The sequence below is a fragment of the Lepidothrix coronata genome, unplaced genomic scaffold, assembly GCF_001604755.1.
Source record: "Lepidothrix coronata isolate B3197 unplaced genomic scaffold, Lepidothrix_coronata-1.0 Scaffold7, whole genome shotgun sequence".
Lineage (NCBI taxonomy): Eukaryota > Metazoa > Chordata > Aves > Passeriformes > Pipridae > Lepidothrix > Lepidothrix coronata.
In genome coordinates, this window is record NW_016690187.1 from 1,227,694 (window position 1) to 1,250,622 (window position 22,929).

A 22,929-nucleotide genomic window follows, 5' to 3' on the forward strand; every position below is an offset into this window, starting at 1 on the left:
GGTTAAGTTAGGACGAGCTGTCATCACTCTAGCTAAAGAGTCTACTTCAGGTTGACTGGCTTTTTTTCTACCTAAATGGAAAGCTCCTTTACACCTTCTGGAAAGGCTCTGAGGAGATGCAGAGCTTTCAGATAGGCTTCTCAAGCCTTTTTCTATCTGGACTCTTGTCCCTGCCACAGAGCATGTCATAACGAAAGCATCATGGTCACCTGTTGCAGTCAGCTGCAGGACATGCAAGTTGGCATTCACTTGGGACACATTTAATGGGAATGGCTTCCAACACCAAAGGGAGAATATTTCAAGCAGTTGCCAGGAGATGTGGGTGTTTGACAAAGCTCAGGCTTCCTTTCCAATACTCCCTCCTTGCTAATCTCTTCAGGGCAGCAGCATCGCTTATACCATCACAAAGAGCCAGCTAAGGGCTCGAGGCACCACAGGTAGCTGTATCCAGGCAAATAACACCTCAACTTTCAAACAGCATTTTTCTAGAGTCCCCCAGGTGATGCTGGCAGCAAAGGAGAAAGCAGCAGCTTCTCCTTAGTCTCTCTTGGGTTTAACGCTACCAAGATTCTGGATTTTTTTAAATTTATCTATTTTCTAACTGTCAGCTGCCCCACTGGTGACCCTGTCACATCTTTACATAATACCAGATCATAATGGCTGATTTAAATTATTTTTACATGCATAAACACAGAACAAATGGGTGCAGTAGATATATTTAAATAAAAATTGACAAGATGCATTTATTGTTTTAGTTTTGTACAAAAGCATAACTTAAAAGGCAAACTAGTATAAACTTACTTTGTGCCAAGTATTTAAACTTTTCATTCCAAAGAGTATCTGGTTCAAAACTTGTAGATACAGTTTCCACCTGGGAAATCTCTTTTTTAGACCACAGATAACACAGTATTGTAAAATGAAAATTCTGTAGTCCTTCCAACATTTTGCTTCGAGTGCCAGAGTTTTAGCTACTCAGTGAATGGATCATATGAAACATGAGCCATGCTGGAGTGACCTGATGAAAAGTCAGTTAGCCTACTGCTCATTCATGTTCTGAAAAAAGATGTGCATTAGGATCTGTGACATGCAATCTTAGCAAAGACTGATAAATATATGTGTAGAAAGAGAGTGACATGTTTGGATTTTTCTGTGCTACTTCATACCAGCCAGAAGTAGTGTAAGAAAAGCTATGTTACGTAAGAGAGTCCCAGATGTCATGCAGAAGCTCAATTATTCTTGAAATAAAAGAATGCTTTCACTCTGATTTTGCTTTTCCTTTGCACGCGTAACATATTTTCAGTAATTCTGAAGGGTTTTCTCGGTCTCTGCTGCCACCACCACAGCTGCACCTGCCTTCTGACTTGGAGGGTGGACTGGCAGTCCCTGCTGACGACATCTCCATAGATGTTCACATCCGTTGGAAAGAACCTCCCACAAGAACAAGGCAGGATACCTCCCTGAGATGCCCTTTCAAGAGTCTCCAAAGTGAGAACGTTACTTCGAAAGCTACTTTTCCCACAGAACGGGGCTTGCTGTGCTTCGGTGCTACCAAAAGGGCTAGCACAAAGCCAAGATTCATGTTCTTGTCATCCAGTATCCAAGTGCAACTTCTGGAATTTTAAAATGTGGTGGGGATGCACTGCGTGACAGCAGCTGTACAAGACATGGCGTGCAGCTGCACAAGTGTTCCACAAGACCATCTGGAGGAAAGTACCAAAAATAGATGCGAGCAAGCCTCATGTATTTCAGCGAAATTAAGCATAAAGAAATTGGTGTCCATGCAGTGTTTGATATGCCATAAAAACTGTTTCAAATAACATTTGATAAGAAAACTATTTATCAGTGAAAATGCAAGCTTGGACACTACGAACAGTTTACATCTTGTAGGTGTTCACTGATACAAGACAGTGGCATTATGACCAGTGGCTCACCTTAAAGTAGGTTACTCATGGTTTTCCGAATGAGCTAGTGTTTTATGGTGCTGTACAAATAAAAATTTGTGGGGAGAATATGAAATATCTGTATTAAACTCCACTGCATTAAGTTATCCAATGCATGAAAAATGACCCAGATGCATTTAAAATAAATGCATATTACAATATCACATATAGTATTATAAAATTATTACTTAAGTGCACAGTCCTGATATCTATAGACATGGCACTGTGAAGAAAGCCTGGTTCCTAAGCGTTTTTATAGATACTTGATAGTGATGCAGTTTGCTATCAGTCAGATCATAATGTCCCTTCAACTTTGGTACATTCAGTGCAAAAGATTTTCGGGAGTTTTTTTTACTCTTATAAAAATAAAAGGCATTTTTTCCCCTTGAGAGTGCTTAAAGAATAAACACTAGCAGAATGTCTGTTCAAGCATGGAAAGTGACAGAACAGAAATAGCGTTTTAGTTTGCTTGGTTCCTGTTTACACTCTAAGAAACATAATATAATGAACCTATAAAAATAAACAGAAGTCACTGTGTTAGGGGTTTTTTCCTGATATGATGTGATAAATTGCTAGTTTCTTCTTAAAATAGTTTCCATGCAGTATAAAGCACAAAATCAGTCTTATTAAGTTATTAAGTTCATTGTAACAGCTCATATTTTGTCATACACACCACTGGCAAACGCATTTCCACAAACCTCCTTAATGCAAGCTGTTGTTACGTCCTTTGTTGCTGACTTGCCTTCCAATTCACTTCTGCCCCAGGAACTTGAGCTCTATGGTGCACCCCATGCAGGCACTCGTAGTCTTAGGTAAGCAAGTGCTGGATATGATTTTACAAAATATGGCATAAAGTAATGTACCTTCATGAATTTAAAAAAAAAATAATTCATTTGTATGCTTTTTTTTTTATAATTTACTGGGTAGATAAGGGGCTGAATGATTTCACATTTTGACTTGAATTTTCTATTCAACAACTTTGATGAAATCCGGTGTTTGGGTACATGTCAGTTTTGCAGTAGCCAGATTGATCACAACCTGGCATCACGTTTCTTGTTTGCTCAGAACATAAATTAAAGAAGCGTGGAAAAACCATGGATTGCAAGACTTGGTTCTCCCTGCACATCAGGCACACTCTAGTTTCACTGTAGAGAATTCTGCCACTACCACAACGCTTTTTAATTGCTTCGTAAGCTCTTTCGGGGAACCTCATTATTTGAATTGCACCATGAAACAATTTTCCTCTAGGAAATCCAATACAAAAGTTCATTCATTCCTTGAGAAGACAGATCCACAAAAGTCCAATGAGCTGGGCACTGTGGTTTGTGTATCACTCCAGTCCAAAAGTACTTGTCTCTTCAACTGCTGTCAACAGTTTTTCATATAACATAGAGAATGATGGGTAAGGGGGGAGGTCCAGACGATTGAAACAAGTGTGAGCCCTGAGGGGAAAAAAAGAGAGGAGGTGAAGAAGTACATTATTTAAAAGGTTCAAAAGAGAACACACAGACTGGTATGTGCTTGCACAGAGATGGGCAGATAGTATTTCTTTCAGAAGACTGTGTTCTGTCAAATCATGTTTTCCAAATGAACAGGTAGTGAGGTTTCATCTACTTTCTTCTCATCACAATAAGCCAGTAAGAAGCATTTATGATGGTCTTTAGAAATACACTGACAGCCCAAGAGGCATGGGATAAATTTTATCCATTAAATGTGCATGAGAAAAAAAAAATTATACAGCATTCAATTCAAACAGTCTGGTCTGAAATCTTGGCTTTAAATGTGTCTTCTGAGACGCAACATTTCTTTTCTGTACTGATGACACTTGAATACTGTATTTATAATAATAAACAAGATATTTCCATACATCTCCAGATATATAGGAAACAACCTCACAGTAGTAAAGGACAGACAAATTAGATGCTCTTCCTTCTACAATTTCCTTGGCATTGTACTCTTGGGAAATCACTGCTTGTGCTGATTTTCCCTAGGTACATACCTGGCCTTACAAGCCGATGACTTTTGTAATTACACAAAACTATGCAGGATGACCCTGTGATTTATTTCTCAGTTTTTGAAGTCCATCTGCCTCAGTTTGTTGACACATTTGGAACTGTCTCTCAAAACCTCTTCCAGAGAATGGAAAGGGAGATAACAAAGGTTTCTCTTCGTAATAGAATAATGGATATCATTGCCTGACCTCAGGGCAGGCTAAGGATTGGACTTTCTAAAACACTGTAGTGAATGAGCCTGCTTTAATGAAATAGCTAACTATGAACATGATGCATTCTTGAAGATGAAATGATGCAAATAGAAGCTGGAGGAGGCATCTTTTCTGCTCTGAAGCTTTGTACCAAAGTCTCACTTGAGACTGATTTTAGGTATTTTTATATTTTGGCAGGTCTATATTTACAAATAATTCATTCTTCTGCAATAAAACACATCATAGAGTTATTTATATACAACCCAGCTGAAAACCAAAGTCTTCCTGCAGTGACTTGCCCTTCATCAGTATGATCTGTATTAAGTGTAAATATGTAGCATGTTAATGGAAGGACTGAACAAGCTCCCTCCTCATAGCAAATGTGACTCCTCATTTAACCTAACCAATCCAGAAATCCAAGTGTCTACCACAGACCTGTACAGACTTTATCTGAACCAGAAAGTGCTGCCTTCCATGTGAGCAAATTCACTCAATGCCATTTTAAGTGGCTCTCAGCTCCTGACTATGGGGATGGAACATGAAGTGAAGTGGGTTAATCTCGCTTGTTAAAAAAACCTAAGAGTCCATTACAAACCCTCACTGACGCTGAAACACTCAGTTAAAGCCTTGTAGTGTCATAAAAATATCAGGCTGAAGAAATGTGTACACAGTACACAAAGCCACACTATTATTATAAACACAGTCCAAACACCAAATATACAATTATATATTTGAATTAAGCACCCTCCCCAAATACAGTACTCTTAGAAGTACACTGTTGGCATTCCCCCACCTGGTATTCCAGGAGCCTGGTAAAATTTCTCCACCCAGCCACCTCTCTAAGGCACCTGGGGGAAACCTTGCATTTTACTCCTTCTTTGCCTTTCCGAAAACCTTACAAAATAGTATCTGTCATATAACTTAAATTATTGCATTTCTTCCTGCGTACTTAAAAAGAATTGAAAATATTATCTTTTGAAGAAAGAGGCTGATTTAAGCCCAGCAGCAAATGGAACTTGGTGATCTCTTGAATTCAGTGTAGATTGTGGAAGAGTCTTGGGCAATTAACAGTCTAACCACATGCTTCTGCTGCATGGGGCTGGCAGCCACTCATTAGAACTATGGATCATGCTGTGTGGGTTGTAAAACCACAAATTATAAAAGACATAGTGTATAATTAGCAAGATTTTGTTACTAAATGGTTTAATAATAAGCCAGCATGTTGTTTACATTTATTAAGAGAACTGAGTTTTATCTTAATTTTGAGGGCAATTTTGAAAATGCAGTCACTTACTTCAGAAAACCAAGTAATTAAAAAAGACAAAACCAAGACCTTTGTCTTCTGAGGTGATGCATGCTTTTCTAACCCCAGCAAACAACTTCAGAAGTTTGAGAAGAAAGGTTTGTCTCCCTTCTGGACAGTGTTTTCCCATTCCAGCATTTCAAACCACATGGGCACTAACTGTTCATCTTCCTGGGCTCACATTTTATGACAACATTTCAAACCATCTTGGCTTCTAAAGCCTAGATTCCTGATTAATCTCCCTTTCATTTTGATTACCATAGTAAAATAGAGTGACTTAGAGTTGAAATCAAGTAGTCAGACATAAAAACTATTTTCACGTGAATCATCACATGCATATGTATATATAATGTACAGCAATGAACCTGGAACTAATTTCTCAGCATGTGTGTGAAATGAAAGAGTAACAGTCCCTCCCCTGATTTAGTCTAATCTACAACACAGTATAAAAGAAGGAAGTAGAAGTGGCATTGAGGTAGCAATAGTTACGCTAGACCTGTAATAATGAAACTTTTCAGGCATTTTACATCCTGCCTTGTTAGTGTAAAAGACAGTGATACAAGCTAGGCAACCTGACGTGCCTCACAGAAATCTCACTGTTGTGATTCAGCAGAACTGATTACACAGCAGTCAGAACAGTGGGAATTAGGTAAACATCTAGTGAAAACTTTTATGTTTATATTCACAGCTGCTTTGACCACAATCACGTATCTAAGTAACTATACTAGTTGCCCTTTGGATCTCAAAATCATGGAGAACAGATGGGGATAGGTACACTTATGTGTTTACACCACTGCAGTAGTGTTTTTAGAAACAGAGGAAGAAACAAAGTCCTCTGACTTGTTGAGCTTTTGCCACCCTCACACCAAGCATTATCAAATTTCACAAGCACTCCTGCTAAAAGGGCAATTTGCAGAGTAGAACACTGCTAGGAGCCAGTGATGGTGCCTTAACATAAATGCTTTAGTTATCTGAGAATCAGTAAGAGCCACAGAGTCCTAGGGCAGCATTCTCAGCAGATACAGCAATGTGTTTACACATGCAGGGCTTGTTTGGAAACCTCTTGAAAGTTTGCTGCTCTGGGTCATTGCTAATGCTTTCTTACCTTCAAGCCAGTACTACCCACTGTGTGCACAGTGAGGCTTTGAAGCTGGTGAGACACAGGCTGAAGCTACCCTGCACACAGGAACTAGATAGGTAAAAATCTAAACAGTGCTTAGGGCTTAACCCATTTAAGTATAAACACGTAAGGAGTTTTACTTTTTACAAGATCAAGGTTCCCCATGTGCAAGCAATACCAGGAATTGCTTGCTCATGACGACTGTAGATGTTTGTCATGCACAGTTGGTTTTATTTTAGCAAAATAAGTGTGTTGTTGGTTTATTTTGACATTAACATTTGTGTGTTAAAAACTATCCACGGAGACAAAAATCAAATGTTTCCTAACCAAGGGAATCACAAGTGAAATTTCAAGGACATGCTACAGTCTCTCAAAAGTGAGGAGGTGGCATTTCCCCTACACTTGATGAACACCCTATGGTAGCAAAGATTCTCAACACATTTCTCTGTGTTGCACTACAGGAAGCAGTTTTATTCTGCAGTTTATTACAAGCAGGGCTCTGCATAACCTTTTCAGAGGAAATTCTGAACATCCTGTTCTGGCAGGTCCTGACCTTTTCCATTCTGTGAGCTCTGCTTGTTAGCACCAGGAATTCCAGTATTTGAGAATATATGGAAAAACTCAGGCAATCTCTTTTCTTACTTAAACTCACAAAAACAATCTTGAATTCTGAAGTCAGAAATTACTTAAAAAAAAAATCACAGCTTTTTCTTTTTTAAACAGAATCGAAGCTAGTTCATAGGTCGATCATAATCAAACTATAAACTAGACTTGCTGGGCTACAAGATACTACTAGGCCCCCAGAAGATATTAGAGTATTTGAGTTGTAATAGCAATTTCCAGAATTTGGTTTCTTTAATCCTCAGTCACCTGGCTCTCATTTGTACTGTGAACTGGAAAGATGGCTTCGTTTAAAGGCCACCTGCCGTGCCCGTAGATTTCACTGCATCCATGACTTTCTCCATGTGTTCAGATGGCAGCCCTGAGGCAGGAGCCAACCCAAGAGATGTCTCTGCCTTTGACCTTATGCTGGAGGAAAAAGCTATGGGTTGTTGGTCTGAGAAACTCTGTGTGTCTGAGCTGTGGTTTGAGAAACTCTGTGTGTCTGAGCTGTGAGAAACTCTTGCCAGTGTCTCAGATGAGACTTCGAATCCAGCTTATTCCTGAGGAATCTTGTTTATGAGGAGCTAGTTAAGATTAGGGTTGAGTTTCCTCCATGGATCAGCCTAATGCAAAGCTACCTCCACAGGCTGTACACAGCACATTAAAGCTGAGATCTGACTGAGTTAGCTTTCCGACACTGCACACACTAATCTGTGTATAACCACTCTTAACCCATTCTAGAGGCTACAGAATTATAGAACTGGATGAAAGGAAGTCTTCCAGAAACATATCAGTCTGATCTCAATATAGAAAAGGCAAGAACTCGTCATTTTTGTCAATGAAGAATCCATGCTAGAAGATGTTTTTTGCATCGTTCACAAGCTATTAATCTAGTCCTGGCATTGTTACCATGGACCTTTGAAAACAACCCAACTCTTTACAAAATGGAAAATTTAGAAAAGCAGTTTTAAAATCTTCTCATCCTACTCCTCCAAACCTGCTATTATCCAATTTAAAAGCTGCCTCTTGTCTGCAAGGGCTTGTACAACTCAACTCCTGCTTTCGTATCTTGGATTTTCATACTGTTCCTTTACCCTCTTCACATATTTCAATTGATCCTACTTGTTCTCTTTGAAATCCTCACCTTCTCTTGTCCCTCCTGCTGCCTCTCAAGTCAAATTAGTCCCTCCCCCCTCTTCTGCATTCACAACTCAACTCTTCAGTATTTGTTAACACTCGACATCAGGGCAAGCATAAAAATTACATCACTAAACTATACTATAAAGGCTCTGTCTGATGCAAAAAACATAACAGTAGCTTTCACTCAGACACAGTCACAAGTGCTATTTAATTTTAATTCATATTAATTTTTGCTCTTTAGTGATAAACTGCATGTTCATTAAGTAAGTACCTGCACATTTAGTCAAATCTGACAAAAAATTCAGTAGTTATCATTCTAATATAATTTTCTGTGAGAAAACCACTACAATATGGATGTCAGCCACATTTACACTGCCTTGTCCATCTTAGGAGAACAAAACTGAATTCAAACAAAAATGAATGCATCAGACACTGGATCAGACACAATGGGGAAGGAAATTTTCATGTCAAGGGAAAGTATATTTGCATATTCAGTTAAACCTTGTTAATGTTTCTCAAACAGCTCATCTGCTATCCTGGTCACAGGTACTCTGAGGTATCTCTCACATTGGTACACACACTGCAGTACCTTGGAAGAGCAGTGATCTTCCCCCACTTCTCCACGCAGAACCGTCTTGGACCATTGCTCCCCCGCAGAGAGGCAAATCCTTCATAAGGAATACTGGACGTGCCTGTCACAAACTGCCAGCACAAACAAAACATCACAGATTTTGGCTACACAGATGCTGTGGGTTAGAAACTTATTTAAATCAGCATATCCACTGAAGTCCAAATGCTTATGTAAAAGCATTTGCAAAATAAGGAAATTTTTGAGGGACACAATAAATGCTACTTTAAATGGAGGCTAAGGGAAAACAGACCATTTCCTGATAGGGCTTTAGAAGAGGCAACTTATCAGATTAATTTCCTCCAAAGGTTTCTCTTTGAAAGAGCAATTATGATACATAACTACTGTAGAATAACACACTATTAATATCAAGTTACTTAAACTTAAATCTAAGTGAGATTTTGCTACTGTCTTTATTCTGCATTAAAAGGAATTCATAAAAAAGTAATAATGTCTGATGGCTTCGTGCTATGCCTTTTTGGTTATGTGGATTTTATAAACTGCTATTAAATACTGTAAGAAAATATCTAAATTCTGAGGGTTAGGTAGAATGCCCACTGACATTTGCTGAAATCCTGTCTGTTGAGCAGATTTAGTTATAACCTGCCACGAACAGATCAAACTTAGTTTTTGACAGATCAGAGGCTACTGAATTTTTAATGATCTGAGTATTATAAAAACTTTTCACTAACAGATGTGATAGGAACATATAAGCAGACATTTCTGGCTCTCCATCAAATGAGATGTCCCACACTGCCTTTTATAGACCTTTTTTAAATACTTAAACAGACAAAAGGAGAAAATTCTTTGTAATCAGTGATCATATACAAATTCTGAATAGTTAAAACCAGTGAATTTCATCATAGATCCCCCTTGCAGTGGGGAGTTGTCTGTTTCTTTACAGATAACCTGAATTTAAAGAAAATTAACTCAATAGTAAGCCCACATATATAAATATTCCTCTGTTAAGACATTTTTGTCCTCCAGCAGCAGCATGACTGGATCCTGCAGGCTCACTTAGTGAAAATGGGATTGGATTGATTTTAAAGTTTTCATCATTATTTTCTAATTTGAGGCACTGGAACTTCCATCTAAGTTTTCTTCTTCCTAAGCTGTACACAGTTTTCCTTTTCTGTCTTTACGAGTCTTGATGTACTTTTAATCAAACAATAGTAAAAGATTATTGACATCAGACATCTTAAACATACTTTTAACTTAGAAATCTATAAAAATAGATTATCACATTTAGTCTCTGACTCAGGTTATTCCCAATAGCCAGCATCACCATAATTTCTGGATGACATAAACCTAGATGGGAGTAGTTTAGCATCTAATGTCAATGATGCACACTATTTCTACACAGATCAGCTCATTTCTTACCTGTAAAAGTCTTAGTCGTTGTTCATTATTGAACCTTTCCACAGCAGCCCAGAACCACCGAATTACAATGTGATTGTCATGATAACCTGTTAAGACAACAAGAGCCTTTATATGCTTAGGTGTTACTAAAGTGGTTGAGAGAATAGTTAGTTTTTCCTAGTTCAGCCCTAGTCACAGTAATGCCATATTTTTTATCCAATTGCATCAAAAGGCAGGAGGTATGTGAAGAATACTCATAAAATCCTTAAAAACCCTGAAGGCAGAGAATTAGTTTACTATGACAAAAAGAAGTGAAATGTTTTTTGTAAGCATTTCTTTCACTAGTCAATCACTAACAGGAATGCCAATTCTTCAAATATTCCAATACCATGTCATTTATCTATCTAAAGCTACAAATGATGCCAAAACCATCTCTCTCAAAGTAGTTCCCAAATCTTCCACTGTTCTCAAATTATCTCAACTGCCAGCCTGCAGTCACTAGGATTACTGTTGACTTTGAGCATGTAAAAAAAAAAAGGAATATCCAAGTAAGAATGGTTATCATTTCCATTTCTCTCCCATGTCTGGGTGGTACTGTACTGGTGTGCAGCTGAGCACAGTACTTTCTGTGGAGAAGACTGCTCTGTCACGCTGTCCAGACCAGAGCAGTAAAGGAGGAGCTGCATGGGGATGCAACAAAGCGAACTAAAATGGACAAATTACCTTCTCCTAACACTAGCTTAACCAGAGAAATTCAGAAGGTACTAAAAATATATCCCATGGGATGGTTCTTTACACTTTTGGAAATTGGGGAGTTCTAGGTCCCCCCAACACTCTCACTGAACAAGTCAAAATTAAAGTTACCTCCTCTGTACTCTGTATTATTTCTCCAATCACTCAAGTCAATTTCTGCTGTTCCAGCTATAACCAGTTCCAGTTCTCTGGCATCAAATACAGACACCAGCCTTGCATCAACCACCTGTGAAAGGAAATAAATAAATGAAGGAATGTTGCTATGCATTTTATTTTTGCCTTCCATAAAGTCTGCTACTAAGATATTTACCAGGGATCATTTCTGTCACAAATGAATAGAATTCAGTTTTTGTCTTTTTAAGGGCAAATAAGTGGACTTTTTCTTACAGTGCAGTTCCATTTAGTTGCATTAGAGGATCACGGTGACTGGGAGGAAATTTTATTGGCAAATAATATTGAATTATTTCAGGACAAATTAAGTTCACGACATTCACTTTAATTGTCTGGGTTAAAACAGGTAAGAGGGAAATACCTTGAAATACATTTTGCCAACTGTGTTATACTGAGTAGAGCATGCACACAAAACCCTCAGGGACCCAATGATGAAATGAGTCATTTAAGCAAGAATTGTCTGCTAATCATACCAATAGTGATCAGTAGTATTTTCCAGTGTAAAGAAGACACATAACCACAGTGTTTATGCCAATAACAATTTTTTTTTTAACCCCCTCCTCCCTTCCAGTATCTGTAAGGACACTTCTGATTATATTTGGGACTCTGAATTTTGGAAATGTATGTGAGGAGAAAAATATTTTGGAAGGAGAAAGAAAGTAAATTTCATATGGGAGCTTTTTACCTCATAGAAACCACGAACTAGACTTTCTGTTTGTTGTACAACTCCTCTCTCAATTCTCCATTTCACCATTCTTTCTATGTATTCTTTCTTGTTCTTTTCAGTGACTGGGATGTTGGCACCTCCTGGTTTTAGTTCCCGTTCTGTGATCTTAGGAAAAAAATGACCAAGTGACAACACAGTATTACGAAGACAAAAGAAGGAAGTGTAATATTTTAAAATTTTAAGTTGAAGTAATCCCTCAAAATCACTAACCAAACCTGACTTTAGCAAACTGGAATATGTGAAATAGGGGAACATAGCAAAAAATATTTTTAAAAATAATATTTTAAATCCTATTTGGTCTTAGCAACCTTCATAATTAATCTTAATAATAAGTTGAGAAAGAGAAACAATCTTTACAGTAACTAAAGTAGTGAAGTCTTCTAAATAATATCTTAACAAAGGTGTTGTAATACCTTTGAATGGCAACTTTGCTGCAATTAAGTTCAGGTAAACTACCTCTAGCAAAGCAATCCTAAAGTCTGATATTTCAGATACTCTCCAGAAAATCTCCTTAACCAGAAAAACACGTTTGACAGGTTACAAATAATAATTCCTCTTTAGACTTCAACATCGGTTTCACCAACTGGAATTTTATAAAAACAAGTTCAAAGCAGCATGGAGGGACAATCATTCTTCTATCCAAATAAATGTTTATCTAGCAGCAGAACACACCAAGGAAATCAATAATCTTGCACACCTGTCCAAAAACCTCTTCATTTACAGTAAATGTGAGATCTAGGATATCGTGTATATCATTGTCTTTCATCCACTGCAAACTCTGGTGAAACTCCTCGTCGAGATATTCCAGGTCACTCAGGTCACAGAGTCTAAGATGAAGAAAACACACAAATACAGATGATGGCAGTAGCATGTGTTCAGTAGCTAAACTCAAATAGGACAGTCCTGAAAAACAGACTGTGAATGGGAGCCAACAGAAAAGTCAATAAAGATGACAGTACTTCAAATCTCTGTTTATTTGCCTAGTAACAGCAGTTACTATATGACACAAAATGATTCTGTAAATATACAAAACTCTAGATTTTAATTTGAAGACACACTGCTTCTTAAGCTTACGGTGAGTCTGTCCCAGGTTTTCTATGAAGAATATTTAGGAATTATAAAAATACATAGATTGAAGAGACAAATAATTCAAATAATAAAAGAAATGGTAAGATTTTTTTAACAAGCAACTAGTATCCTTTTAGTTTATGTGGCTATACTGCCATATCTCTCAGCTCTTCGTCATGCAAAGAAGTCTGTTCAGATACCCTGCCTGCCACAGAAATATCTTTTTACCTTTTTCCCTTCCCTGGTCCTTCTTTTACAAATCCAATCTGTAAGCCAACTGCCCCTTGCTGTCTTTAACAGTTACTACTCCAAGCTTTGACCATGTCATCTGTTAGTAATATTTAATACTGTGGTGGCAATTTCTACCATCCTTCTTAACTCTTTAAATCCTGTTTTGTGAAACAGGACACTGGGGCTATTCATTAAGTAAGGAGCTTTTCAGCTGCAGGGTTATCTGCCTGCTTCTCTTCTTGGGTCAGTATGAAGCCAGAAATAAGCCCTGTACTTGTAGTTGGATGCTCAAGTGTAGTTTGAGTTACATCCTGCAGTAACAGCCACTACATCAAAGCTGATGGATTGGGCACCATGTCCCATCTGCACAGGTAGTCTGGATGGCTCATCAGTTCTGAGAAAAGCAACAGTGCAGGGCTTAGGTGGGAAAGTTGCATGAATTAGGCTGTGTACAGAGGTGGTTGCTCCTCATTTTTAATTTTACTGTTTAGAGAAACACCAAGTTAAACAAGTAATTTAATTTGGCAGTCACACAATACTAGTGCAAAGTCCACCTGGGGTAAGTCCTCATTCTTACTAAAATGCTGCTGTTAGCATTTAGCTATTTTTAAAATATATGTGCAACAGATGCATTAGTCCACACCAGTAGAATACGTGGTATTTCATAGAAAAAAATATGCTTCTAGACTTCTCAAAACCACCTTTCAAATGGAGGACAAAAGTGAAGCCACCTTAAGTTCATTAGATCTTAAATTCCAGACATGTTGAGCAAATGCAGCTCTCATTGTTTCAGCCAGAACAGGAGTAGTAGTTCTGAAAAACAAGTCTGAAGTATATCAAAGTACAGTTACTCAAAATGGAGACTGCCAACAATCAGTCCACCTCTGAGAATGGATTGTGTAGTCTAAGTTATGAAGTGATTCATATCCTATCCTGTGAGTCATTACACAAAAGAATAAGAACTTTATTAATACCTGGAATAAGCCCACAGCATTTCATTATATATCTGCAAATCTAAGATTTTGTAGAAGAAAGCTGACAACAGGGCTAAAACAAAACATGAGGTTCTCATAGTGATCAGAAACAACATTCTTGAGGTAGTGGAAACAAGTAAATTTTTCAAAAAAGTCCTGGATTGGAATAAAATTATTAAATTAGAAATAATGGCCCTCCTTCTTTGTCAATAAAACATGATAAATGATCCATACACAGAATGGCACCGCTCATGCGGAAGAAACCAAACAAAAGAGAAGACAATATAATTCTACTCACATTCGGAGGAGGGCTTTATAAAAAGGTCTTGTAAAAAAGGCATCCAGCAAATACTGATGTATCAGAGCAAGACCAAGAATCCGACCACTAAACCTGAACCTGGAAGAGAAAGAGTTATAATCGTTACATTGAAACTCTGTGGTTGGTACACTGCTCTGTCATCAAAACTTACATTATTTCCAAACAACCTTATTAAATCAGACAGCTATGTCTAAATTGTGGCATTTTTGTTTATTTCTTGTGTTTCTTTGACATTCTCGGTAAGGCACATAAAAAAAAAAAACAACCAACAAAAAACACAAGTCTGCAGGGTGTGGAAAATCCCTCAGATAGCTAAATTGCAACTGCTCAAAACTGTCGAATCCATATTAACCTAATCAAACCTCTGCCAGACTAGCCCTTTTATAAATGCATTATCTTCCAAAATGATAACCATGTTACTGGGAGGCCAAAGGTTTTTCTACCCTTCCCCCACCTGACAGTTCTCTCTGCCTGACAGAGTGGCTTCTTGCTCCCTCTTCTGACTGGTGGTTAAGGAATTCGATATATATTTTCACAAACAGTGTCTGAAAACTTTTTGATGTATCACAGTGCTCTCCAGCCTTATGTCAGTGGGATCTAAATCTCCTTCTCTTGCTTCTTGCTTTCTTCCCCTATTATCTTCATTTTGTTGGGTGTGTAAGGAGGAAGCTTGCCAGAGCTGAGATCAGATGGCAGTAACCTTGAAACAGTAGGGTCTTTGCAAATACTCCCATGAGAATCAAGATCCATTGTGAAAACTCCTCCACAACTCCGGAACTAGATTAAAGTCTAGTGTTTGTTTTCAAAGAAAATGTTTCCTGAACTTTCTGTTTATGCACCATTTACAACATTTTTCTTGGAAAAGCTAGGGCTTTATGATACCTGGTTGTACAATGTTTGCAAGATGAGGATGTGACATGCAGAGCCTTCTCCTTCCATGCATAACTGCTTGTCAGAGCTGCATTTTCTGAATTCCCCCTGAGGCTGTACAAGACCAGTGTTGTCACTGGCACAAGCACTCCCAGAAAGAGAGAGGGGTCATGCCTCCTCTACCCCCAAGGTCTCTGTTCCAGCACTGCAGAAGCCGGGAATGAGGACAAAAATTTGGCAGAAGCTGCATAGCACATAAGGGTTTTCTCTCACCTTTCTGCCAGGCTGTTCTGCCTTTCCAAAACAGCATATGCCATTTACTGTTGAAGTATTGGAGTTCAACAGGCAGGCTGCTTCAACTAATTGAACTGGAGGCTGCCAACCACTTAACTTTCTATTAATTTTTAAAATTAGCAATGAGATTCCCCTCTGATATTCATTCTTCATAACTGGCTTTCAATAAATAAGAACTCGGTACATATCCGTCCTACACAGATGAGGAGCTGTCATTTCACTATTACTGTAATCCAACTACTTACACAGCAGAATTCTCTGTTAATAGTCACAGCACAGCTTTACAGATTTATGGTGATGCCATGGCTTAAATCAACTGAGGGTGATTTAAACTGGCTTATAACTGTGAAAATGGGATTATGTCAAAATCCTTGATAACAATTTTAGAAGCATGTGTGTATGTACAGACTTGCTTAAAAGCTGCGTGATCAGCAGCTTCCCCCTGCCCCCAACTGAGATACCACCATAGATTTCCTTCCAATAGATATGTTGGGTTTTTTCCACTGAGGAGACCTCTGTACTCTTTAGGAAGATTCATAAAAACTACATACAGTAACACCTGATTGAAATCTCCCTTAATCTCCTTAGCTGACAAAAAGTCAATGTGTCATTATTTTTAATTTTTCTTTTAATGCCCGAGAGTTTAATATTGCTTTCATGAAATGACTGCTAATGTACAAGAAATGCAGAGTCGTGTTGTGAGACAATCCCTGGGTACATGTTCCAAATCAGAATTTTGCTGACTTTGTGAGAAATAAGATCATTTAAAACCACAAAAGAAACCAAATTCAGTGAAGTCTAAAGAAATGCAATTATTTTGCTGCTGGTTAAAAGGATCAGGTTCTGTGTTACACGTCTGAGCAGATTTGAGCAGCTGTCTACAAGTGGGAATAACAGAAAAGGTACCTGAAAAACAAAAAGACAAATAATTCTTACCACTCATGGTGATTGTCTACAAAAGCAGACATGGGACTTATTTGTACTGTATAGGTATCGTTGGCTGAATATTCAAACAAACCATAATACGGATTGAAGAGCTCTCTGGACACCAGGAAAAAAAACTCTCTTGATGGTCCACTGTAGTCCAACCTTTAAAGAGAAAACTGACATTACTACCAAGAAACATTTTTTTGAATCTACATTTCTTACACTATATTTTGATTAAAATTTCGTAAGATTTTGACCAGAACCCTTATCCTGCAGATTGCTTAATGCCAAAGTATGTGAAACTCTCGAGGGACTATTCTGAAATGGAATGGCTTGGAGGATTGGAATGAAGTGCTCCATGTGGGTTGCTCTCAGAAAAAATTTTGGCTCCAGCTGTAATGGCCTCTTTGCCACAGGAATATAACCAAATAACTGGGGGCAGCCAGGCATGGGGGAGGGAGGAAAAACATGAAAAGAGCCAACATTAGCCCTATCTGCATCTGACAAATTAAGAATGAAAATAAACAACAGTCATATTTTGTCTTTGCAGACTTGCAACAATAGGAAAATTTGGGGGATAATATTTCTGTTTTCCCTAGCAATATAATATGAGATCACTTGAGTGATTTATATTTCTTGGTCTAAATTTTCTTGTCTGTCCTCCAAACTTGAGTGAATTTAAATGTCTTCTGGAGAGTGCACTTCCTTTTTTTTGTTTTCTTTTTTTTTTCCTACTTCAAGATTCCAGTACTAATGAATCTAAATAACCCCTTCTTCCTGAATGATAAACAAACTCACTGCTGACAACGCACGGAGACTGAAATTTGACATTATGGTACATGTCACCAGTGACTTGGAAAACAGAAAACTAGGGATTTTCCAGTGGAGAACAGAGGTTATTATAATCCTAACAAACAGATATAAAGATATATCTTCTATAGATAGAAGATTTCATACTTGACTCTTAAGAAGGCTTTGCTTTAGTTCTAAGACAACCCACAGACAGAAGTATCACAGAGAAGGACAGTTTTCACATAGAACTTCTGCTACTAATGTTTTGGACTTCTACAGATGACAACCATAACTGAGAGTTGTTTTTGAGGATGAAGTCGTCAAGAAAGTAAAGGCCAGGTACCATTATCAAGCTGAGGACAAACCCTCAGCTGAATGAAAAACATTTTCCTTTCAGTTATTTGGAACCACTACACTTCTGTTAAGCTTCAGCAATGAAGTGCTGAAACAGATCCTTACCCTGGCAAGAAGGGTAGATTCCATCCTCAAATTACAGGAAAAAAAAACCCAACCAAAAGTGGTTTGATACCATGGACAACTGTTGAATCTTAATCTTGGCACAAATACCAGGATCAAGTAAAGGGTCATCTGGAAGACCCTTCCAAACTTCTGGGATAGTCAGACTCACTATGAAATCTTAAGATGGAAAGGAAACTGCATGCTTGACTACCAGCCATTTCACACAGCTCCCTTTGTATGCAGAGTTACTGTGAGTCATGTTAAATAAATCAATCAGGAGAGTCCTGCACTGCCAGTCAGATTTATCCTACAATTAAAGGCTTGGCACAAGGGTGAGAAAACTTCATAAAAGAGGTATGCAACCACACAACAGCTGCAACTGTGGGGCATTTGGATATTCAGGAGTAGAGCAATATGTTGTTGGCAACATGACTCATGTCTCCTAGGAAGCACCATAATACTTCAGATTTACCATTCTTAAATGCAAAGCAGCTTCTGCTAAAAGTTCATAGAACTTAGGGAAAACAACTTTAAGGAACCATATTCTTTCTATCAGAATTTTCTTAATGTATCCTCCCATGAAGCATGAGTGTATAAAACCCATTAAACTAACATCACAATTGCATGACTGTAGAAACTGAAGGTTCAAGGAAGATAACAAACATTATGAGACTTATGATAGAAATCACATGAACAGTAGTAACTATGTCTGAGCTGCCCCACTTACTAATTTATACATTAATAAATCAATGATTACTAAAATGTTGCAATTTGTGAGGATTTCGTTACCCATTACTTTACGACTTGCATCTCTTTACCGAGAGGAAAAGAAATGCAAAAGCAACCTCCTACTTAAAATCTTAAAAAAGGAGGAGCAAATAGGAAGCAATTAACTTTCAGTATTCCTCCTCTCCTCCACCCTGACCTGTCTTTCCACACCTACCCAAATGAATAGTTTGATGTGATACATATCCTTGCACCATCTCTGATGAAACAATACTCTTTGCACACATCCTTTCTTCATTCAAAACAGATTTGTAAATAGAGAACTGACATCATTTTAATTTGACTTTGCTCTTAATTAACTGATTCTTTTCCATTAAGACTAGAGTCTTGTGTAAAGCTGGATATAATGGGGACAGGATGTGTCACCCCCATTTTGAGGTCAATCTTCATGTTGCTGAGCGGTGAAATGCAAAAGCCTGACATCTGATGAAAGGAGACAGTCTGTTTGGATCAATCTCTATCTCATGTTTGATTTAAAAAATTTCCCCTTAATTTTTAAATGTGAATTGAGATTGTAGCTATGAAAGTGAAGGCTGGTAGGGGCTGTGTGAAACAGGCCTCGTTCCTGCATCTCCACCCTACTGGGTCAATACAGTGTAATCTCATTCTGCACCAGCCTTGTCATTCCAGTTCTGAGTTTTTCCTCAGACAGCATGGTGACATTATTTATATGAACAAGTCCACACTTGGCTCTCAGCTGTCAACATTCTTTATTTTAAGGCTTCACTGGGTCCTTATTAACACTAAGTGTTTCAGACTGAGCTTTAAACAAACAGGATTTAGGGGTTTTCAAAGACAGATTAATTTTATCTTATCTTGTAAGAGATATTTCTATTACGACTTAGAATTTTAAAGACTCACACATTGCATGGCAATAACACACATTCCAAGAGCTGTGCTGCAGTTTTTTAAATATCAAAGAATAAAATTTTGAATGTATTTACATATTCAGGAAATACATCAATAACAATACTTGTGCCAAAGGCAAGTAGGCTTTAAGATCTGACAAAGGGGGCACAAATCAAGAGACAAAACCAGCAAATGGTACTTTGTTTCAGTTTCACCTGCAAAGAAAAATCTAACCACATCTGGCTTTGCAATGCTCTTCGCTCAACCTGTAACACTTCAGACTTTCATTAGACACAGACTGAGCATTCTCTGAAGTGACTTTGAAACATCAGGAATATTTGTGTTTATCTGACAATTGGCAACAGCCCAGTTGCTTTTATTTGTGATGGTGGAGGCCCTGGCCCGGAGAGGCAGTGATCCACCTCTTGGAGCACGGAGGGCTTTCAGCTCCCAATGCCTCAGAGACAGGAGCTGAATTAAGGATTGAGCCTCAAGCCTCAAACCTGCTGGTGAAGCACTCTCCCTTCAACAAATGGCAGCTGTCTGTTAAGAAGCACTGGAGATACAACAGCACTGACAGAAAACACATAAAACAGGAAAGCTGTTTGTTTTTTTTTCTTTGCTTTCCCAGCAACATTCTGAAACACACACCAGGTATTGTGAAAATTCACATAAACACATGCATTACTTCTGCAAAGGCAGGATATGTTACATTTCAAAATGCTTCAAAAGTCATCTTGAACAGCTGTATATTCTAGGCTTATGTATGTGGCATTTCCTGACTGCAGCCCTTCCTCTTTTCACTCTAGACAAGTTTGGTGAAACAGCATTTGCAAGACACTGAGATCACATTTATACTTCCCTGTTCTACTCACCCTTCTTCCCCAACAAACGTGACATAGAGTTTATTTCTCTGCAGGTCTTTTCTTGAGTAGCCCATGATCTGGTTAAAGGCATCTTCTAACAAGTGATCTCTCCGGATGATTAATCTGAAGAGCAAAATTATTTTGAAATAGCAATTTGTCAACATGAACCACAGTTGGAAATATCTATTTACACTGCAAGCTAGTAACAGGAGAACTTTATAGAGATACACATTTTTGCTGGATAATTTTATCCAGATCTGAAGTTTCTGTCTGTTAGTCTATCTCCTTCAATGCTCTACTTTATATTTCTATAAAATATCTCTTGTACAAAGAAGTGTAGTTTTGTTTTGTCTAACCTGGTTCTGCCTTAAATTAAAGTCTTAAGGGGAAAGGTCCTGAAGCAGGCATTTTCATTAGGACTGAAATACTTTTGTAAAGTTGGGTCCCTAAGTCAGTTTTACTGTAAGCAGCAAGAATCTAATCTTTTATGTAAAAATCAATTTCTTAACAAGGAAAAATATAAAACCATGGAAAGTCACTGTGTGGTAACTCCACAACCACATCCCCCTATATTATCCTGTCTAGAAGAAATGGCAATTATTTGTACAAAACCACACTGAAACACCACGTGTGAAAACACAATGTACCTTCTAAAGGAAAAATCGTGAAAGTGAGGAACTGTCATAAGATCCAAAATAAAGAGGTGAGAGAATCTTCCTTGCTTAAACATTTTATCTTCTGCCAAGAGAATGTGTTTAATTAGTTTCCTGAAACTTAGCTTGCTTTATATTCAAATACTGCTCTGTCAGAGCCAAGCTGGGAGCTGCTGCTGCCTGCAGAAAGGCAGCTGAACCCACCACACAGCCTCCTGCACCCTTGCTGGCCTTGTGCAGAGGTCAATGACTGCACTGTGCCATCCTGCTGAGGACACAGATGTGGAGAGCCCAGGAATTGGCCAGGTATGTGAGCAACAGGAGGACCCAGGCAGCAAGCAAGTTGTGCTGGGGCCCTGGTTTGCCCAGGTCAGTGTGGTATGCCTGGGAAAGGAACCCAGGGAAAACTTCTGTTCAAAAATCAAGCTGTTGTTCTGCTTAAAAATCTACAGTGTGTTGGCAAATAGGTCAGGGGAAAAAAAAAGGACTGGAATAAGAGGTCCAAGAAATGTAACAGATGTTACAGGGAGCAAATGCCATCCTCTTCTACCAGTTATTTGCCCAAGCGTTCATGACAAAACTTTCACAGATAAGGGTTTAAGTGTTTATGATTTCATTATATTATAGGCAGACACTGTCTAACCCCTGCCTCTCAAGACTGTCTAAACAGTACCATTTTACTCCCAGTTCAGCTGTGGAAAACTTTTAACAAGCTTACATAATTGAAGTCTGAGCTTTGCTCAAATTTCTACAAAGTGTGAGAAGGGACTGTCTGGGGGAAAAAAAAAAACCCAAACCAAACAACAAAAACCCCAAAAGCCTACCCCCTTCTTATAATGGTTAAAGAAGAAATGGTTAAAAAAAAGTTCTAGTGCCTCATGGCTACTATGAGAGTATCCAACTATGAGAGTTTGCTAGCTGACACAAGACTTGGTAATACAGAAAATTATGAAAGTATCTTGTGAGGACAATCCTCAACATAACCATATGTAATCACATGATTACCAAATAAAAGGAGGAGGGAAGACCTCACTCCAAGCACTCTGGCATTCAGAGTGCTAAAATAAAAATATCAGCAGTTTTTTAAGGCAATCCTTAGAATTTACTAACATTTAACTGTATGAATCCTCTTTACTAAAGAGGATTTTGGTATCAATACAGGCAAGGGTGTACAAAATAGCCTGTCTAGGTTTTTCAGTGGAAAAATACATGAGAAAATATAACTGTTTGTATCATAGCAGTTGCTATAATGGAAGAATTCAGATGCCTCCTGTTCTGCATGCCTCTGCCCAAAGCTCTTTTTGGCACGGTATTGGTAATATTGTTTGTACAAAAATATAGTTGGAGGAAACACAGAAGTGCTCAGAACTTGCTGTATCCTCTGCTATGAATCACATGCTGGCATTAAGTCTTTTATTACAGGCTTCATATTTCCAGAAGTGCCTGGGTAACCAAAACATCTGCATTCCATCTAATGGGAAGAAGCTCGTAGATGTGCAGGGCAAAGCAAGCTGCCTGAGAAGCAAATCCAGTTTCATGAGATGCTTCAACATACTTCAGTTTCCCTGGACCTTGTCCATATCCTTTAGTCTCCAACTTCCTGTAAAAGTTCCTCAGCTTGGCTTCAAAATCTCTTTTGTACGGAGCTGGAGCTCGGGCATTGGCACGCTGGGTACCTGCATGAAGCAATAAGCAAAGAATGAGCAGTAGTGACATGGACTGATCAATGTCCCATCTGCTACTGAAAAGACTCCTTAATAGCAAAAGGCATAGTATGTGTTTGGTTTAGTCACCTTTATAAAGAGCAAAAGCTGCATATCTTCAAATCTGCTCTGCATCCAAGATTTTTTGGTTGCTCATTTCCAACAGTATCGTCTTTCACAAGTCAATCTTA

At 38.3% G+C, this 22,929-nt stretch overlaps 1 protein-coding gene across 1 annotated transcript in view; it reads right to left on the reverse strand.

Annotated features, from left to right (window-relative positions):
• Window positions 1-93: 93 nt before the first annotated feature.
• The window catches only part of HECW2 (HECT, C2 and WW domain containing E3 ubiquitin protein ligase 2), a 163,944-nt gene continuing 141,108 nt past the window's right edge, over window positions 94-22,929 (reverse strand). Inside the window, exons 21-29 of the mRNA XM_017837422.1 lie at window positions 20,392-20,505; window positions 16,640-16,792; window positions 14,519-14,617; window positions 12,645-12,774; window positions 11,906-12,052; window positions 11,161-11,275; window positions 10,318-10,403; window positions 8,899-9,011; window positions 94-3,382 (exon numbers count right to left, since the gene is read on the reverse strand). Coding sequence (XP_017692911.1) covers window positions 3,271-3,382; window positions 8,899-9,011; window positions 10,318-10,403; window positions 11,161-11,275; window positions 11,906-12,052; window positions 12,645-12,774; window positions 14,519-14,617; window positions 16,640-16,792; window positions 20,392-20,505 — 1,069 coding nt within the window. The 3' untranslated portion in view covers window positions 94-3,270. The remainder of the gene's footprint in view (window positions 3,383-8,898; window positions 9,012-10,317; window positions 10,404-11,160; window positions 11,276-11,905; window positions 12,053-12,644; window positions 12,775-14,518; window positions 14,618-16,639; window positions 16,793-20,391; window positions 20,506-22,929) is intronic.